We start from the raw sequence: 4,870 nt of genomic DNA on the forward strand, positions 1-4,870 counted from the left end.
TTTCTAGAAAATCTTATTGTTTTATTAAGATCCCACTAGTGGAGAGAAATCTAAACCAGAGGTACACCAGAAAAACATGAAAAGATACATACAAATATTTGTACTCATACAAGCAATAACAGATAAGGCACTAGAGAAGTAAAAGCTACTGCCAAAATGGTGTAACTGATCTTTCAAAGCTCTTGTACAGTAGCAATTTTTGGAACCCAAACTAGATTATCGGATGGAAAAAAGTGACAGATAGGTGATGTTCCTGGTAATATACTGAGCAAACGGAAAGATACATGAGATGGACTCCATTCAGAGGTATCCAAATGACAAACAGCAATTGCTTCCACTGTATCACCATTTTCACCACCTAATGAAACCTTGAACACCTTGCTCTTACTAATTGTATAATGACAGTAGAAAATCGCGTAAGCGTAAGGCATGGTATGACATGCCACCATCTTAGGAGCTGCAACTTCCTGAGGAGCATCCAAAATAGTATACTTTTGAAGCAGAGGAGTTGAATTTGAGAAATGAGTTGTCGATAGAACTTTGAATTGAGTATTTTCTCCCATAATTCCTTGTACAAAATCAAGCATTCCCTCTGAGGATGTGGCACAATACTTTGTCTCTCCCTTTATAGGTGGAACCTCACATTCTTTTAATGTATCTTCCATAGCTTTAGCTTGTGGAGAGTTTTGAGAGAACGAGAAACGTTGAAGAAGGTTTGGAAGTTCCTTTAGTGAAAATGGAATTGAATCAGCTTCTTCTTTGGGCAAGAATTTAGGAGAAGAAGAAGAAAGATCCCTTCTTGGGAAGGAAACAGTCATTGCTTTCCCCAACTTTAGATCATTCATAAGGAAGAAAACTCTTAGAGAAGGATCAATGTGATCCATGTGGGAAGATGAATGGATATGGACATTCTCTTTTTTGGTTTTCTGCTGATTATTTTCTCCTTGTTTATCATATATCCGAATATAATTATCAACCTTGTTTTTGAAATCCATGTTATTTGATGATAAATGAACTTGACCATTCTCTTTCTTGATCTTGCCATTTTGCTGCTGAATATTTTCACCTTGTTTATTGTATATCAAGTAATAAGTATCATCCTTGTTTTCAAGATCCTTGTTATTTGATAATGAATGAACTTGTTCATTCTCTTTAGGTGTTTTGTGATAACCATTTTCTCCTTGGTTATCATAAATCCAGAAAAAGACATCAGTCTTTTGGACAACAACATTGTTTCTTTCAGCCATTTTCCTAGCTTCAGTTCCATAAGTAACCTGTATATAATGAGGTGAGCAGCAACATTTTAATCAGAGTTTATATAAGAAGTACCATTGAACATGTTAGGACCGAAAAAATTAGGTGTCATGCGGAAGCTAGCAAAGCAAACCTTGAACGACGATAAATCATACAACAAAGAGAAATATACCAAAAGAGACACAAACATATAACGTGGTTCGGTCAACTGACCTACGTCCACGGTGGAGATGAGCAATCCACTATAATAAAAGAGAGCACAAAATATTGAGAACAACCTCACGAAGAGGCAAACACAAGTGACACACTAACACTTGTAAATTCTCCCCCCTAAAAACGACTCTCGAACCCCATGCGGCTACATTGTGGATGCTACTGAATGAGAAGGACGGATCCTCAATTTATAGAACTTCAAACCTTTTCCTACAAGAAAAGGGACTAGCCAAATATGGAAGAATTATATTTTCCTTCTAAGAAAAAAAAACCCAATTATGGTAAATATGTTGTCCTTTCTTTCATGAGATAGGAAAACCAATTATGGTAAGAAAATCTGGACAAACACCTAACAGAATAAACTTACTTGAAAATAATATTTGAGAATGAGAAGAATAGATTGAGATTTACCAACAGAATCAGGAGATTCAGGGAGAGAATACAAGCACCAAGCTTAAGATCCATTATTTTTTCTTTTGTTTGAGTCCTTCAGAAAGTTTCTTGTAGTAGATAATAGTAGAGATGTAGACTGAACAAACAAGGATAAGAATGCAGAAATTATTGGACGATCAAATCACAATTATTAATACTACAAGTTGGCATAGTTTAGTCTATTCGTATATGGAGTGATATGACTGCTATTTTATATGACAGGTTATCAATTAACATGAAGCTTCTGCATAATGTTATTGTCAATTAGTGAGAAAATCCAATTGGAAGATATCTTACAATAATACATGAATCTAGCTATCACTGTCTCAATTATTTTACTCTAACCATATCATGGATCACGCTAGAGGGGTTTCAAGTGACTTTTGAATCAATTACATGTACTGCTTTATAAAGGTGAGGTACGTGGGCTATGAAATCTTTCGTCCTTAACGGGAGGTCTCGAGTTTAAATTTGGGTATGAAATCGTTGTTTGAGAGTGCTTTATCCTCCAACGTGCTGATTACTGGGTAAAAAACTAAAAAACTAAAAAATAAAATCTATAGAATAACAATATATTATTTCTAATCAAATACTTAAAAGGCAGCCTACTTAAAAAGAAACTTTTTGAAAAACGTTGAGGGTATAGAGAGCAAACAATCAAGGGGTAAAACGTGTGTAAAACGTTCCAAGAGCATATGACCGACGGAATAACACGAGCATGTGGCTAATCCTCATCCGTAAAAGATGTTAGGTTCATGAGATTTTAATTCCTTAAAGTCACTCCAGCAAATTTAGTGGTTGAAGCGTCCAGAAACGGTTTCATATGCAAAACTAGGGGTGGGTATCGGTCAGTTCGGTTCGGTTATAAATATTATCGGTTTAGAATATCGGTTATCGGTTTACAAATATGATAAACCGATAACCAAACCGATAAGATATTAGTTATCGGTTATCGGTCATTATCGGTTCGGTTATCGGTTTACCCGATAAGATAACTCAATCTAGAGTTAAGCAAAAAAGAGAAGAGTAAAACAGTTTTAAAACTCGTTTCTGGCCACAACTAAAACAGTTTTATAAAACAACTTTATATCGGTTCTAGACAGTGGACACAACTAATTGTGCTAATCTTCCTGCTAGCTTTGACTTAATCTGACCCCTGCAATACAGTTGTTGTATCACATGTCTTACTAATTGTGCTAAAATAGTTTTATATCGGCAACTAATATTCAACGTAAACAACAATACATTGAACAAAGAATCTGCAACAAACATAATCAAACACTACATTGAACAAAGAATCTGCAACTAATATTCAACATAATGTTGCTGCTACAACTTTCCAGTTTCCAACACTACAAACATCAACATAATATTGCTGCTAAGCCATAAAATCTGCAACTAATAATTCAACACTACAAACAGTTGTCCAATTGAAGAGTGAAGAGTCTGAACTCTGAAGAATGCGGCTGAGGCTAAGAAAGAATAGGAAAGAATGAAGCCCTAGCATATCTGTATATGTATATACTTAAGGGTAAAGTAGTAATTTCGTTAATCCTTATTGGGTTATCGGTTAACCCAATAACAGAATTGCCAAACCGAGGCCCGAACCGATAACCCAATAGTGAAAAAATTTTAAATCGTTACCGAACCGTTAACCCAATAAATAATTAACTGTTCGGGTTATCGGTTTTACCCGATATAAGCCCAGCCCTATGCAAAACCAAATAAACGTTTCAACATAAACAAAATTAAAATTGAACCAATAAGTTATAATAACTTTAAAAATTGCATTTGCATTTCAACCCGCTTGTCATCTCTCTACAACTGCAACTTTGTTCAAGCGGATTCAACAGGAAAAACATAACACTTTTATATTCCTTAAATAGGAATTTTTAATGCAGATACTAACAAAATTTAAGACGAAGCGGACTCGGTTGAACCCTTTTGATCACATAATTTTAGTCCGCCCTTGCCTAAGACACGACACAAAGCACAAACATGACCCGTTCAACTATCACATAGTAATTGTAAGTACCGTGAAAATGCAAGTATATTTGCAAGTGAAACTAACATAAAAGTCTCAAGTTAGGAGATTTGACATGTTACACAATGTCAATATGACAACACCATTCAGATCCATTTTATTTCTATAAAAATTTCAAACTAATAATCTCCTACACTTATTCCACACTATTCAGATCCATTTTATTTCGTATAATAAATTTCTTTTAAGACGATTTATCAAAAGCATGTCTTTTAAGACAAACTAAGAGCTATCTAACCACTACTATATATGTGATTCACGAAATAATAGAAACCAATAAGTTGGTGCTGATTAAATCCAATAATTAAATTGGAAGAGTAGTATGATTACAAAAGATAAATAAATACAAAGCTAAACTGTAGTTGAATTGTAAAGTAACATAGAAAGGAGAAAATAAATTGTAACAGTATATAATTAAATATGCCACCCGCGACCAAAGTTAAATCCAGGCTCACCAATTTCTTTGAATATTGATCTTATCTTGGAATAGGCGTGTAACAACTAAATGTACCTTTTTATTTCATGTTCAATAATTTGCCTTTTAGATATGAGAGATGCTATTCGACCAAACTCGGCGTGGCTCAAAAATAACCACACCGGTGAAATACCACTAAAGCCCTTCATTTCACATTTGGCTTAATGGCCATTTTTCCCTCCAAAATATTTCCCTCCAAAATTAGTTAATAAATATTGATTATCCCAAAACATTGGTCCCATAAATCATCATTCTCTCATGGGAAGATCAACCAACTTCATATATATACCTATACTATTATGTATTTATTTTATTTTCAAATAAAATTTATATGGATAGGAAGATCAAAAGCCTTCGTATATGTATACCTATACTATTACGTATTTTTTTTAAAATATAATTTATACGATGGGAAGATCAAAAGTCTAGTATCTATACATAATATTATTTTT

The 4,870-nt window shown here is 33.9% G+C and overlaps 1 protein-coding gene across 1 annotated transcript; it reads right to left on the reverse strand.

Annotated features, from left to right (window-relative positions):
- Positions 1-2,066, reverse strand: LOC109228561 (BURP domain protein USPL1-like). Its single transcript, XM_019393728.1, has 2 exons — positions 1,879-2,066; positions 1-1,274 (listed from the first exon to the last, which is right to left on the reverse strand). The coding sequence occupies exons 1-2, from the start codon at positions 1,930-1,932 to the stop codon at positions 174-176; spliced, it is 1,155 nt and encodes a 384-aa protein (XP_019249273.1). The 5' UTR covers positions 1,933-2,066; the 3' UTR covers positions 1-173.

Source organism: Nicotiana attenuata, chromosome 1, assembly GCF_001879085.1.
Source record: "Nicotiana attenuata strain UT chromosome 1, NIATTr2, whole genome shotgun sequence".
NCBI lineage: Eukaryota > Viridiplantae > Streptophyta > Magnoliopsida > Solanales > Solanaceae > Nicotiana > Nicotiana attenuata.

What these genes read in the sequence shown, in the direction of transcription:
- LOC109228561 (XM_019393728.1), bottom strand. Translation starts at nt 1,932, where the DNA reads ATGGATCTTAAGCTTGGTGCTTGTATTCTCTCCCTGAATCTCCTGATT. An exon ending in TGAATCTCCTGATTCTGTTG is followed by an intron (nt 1,275 to 1,878) that starts GTAAATCTCAAT and finishes CATTATATACAG; the next exon opens with GTTACTTATGGAACTGAAGC.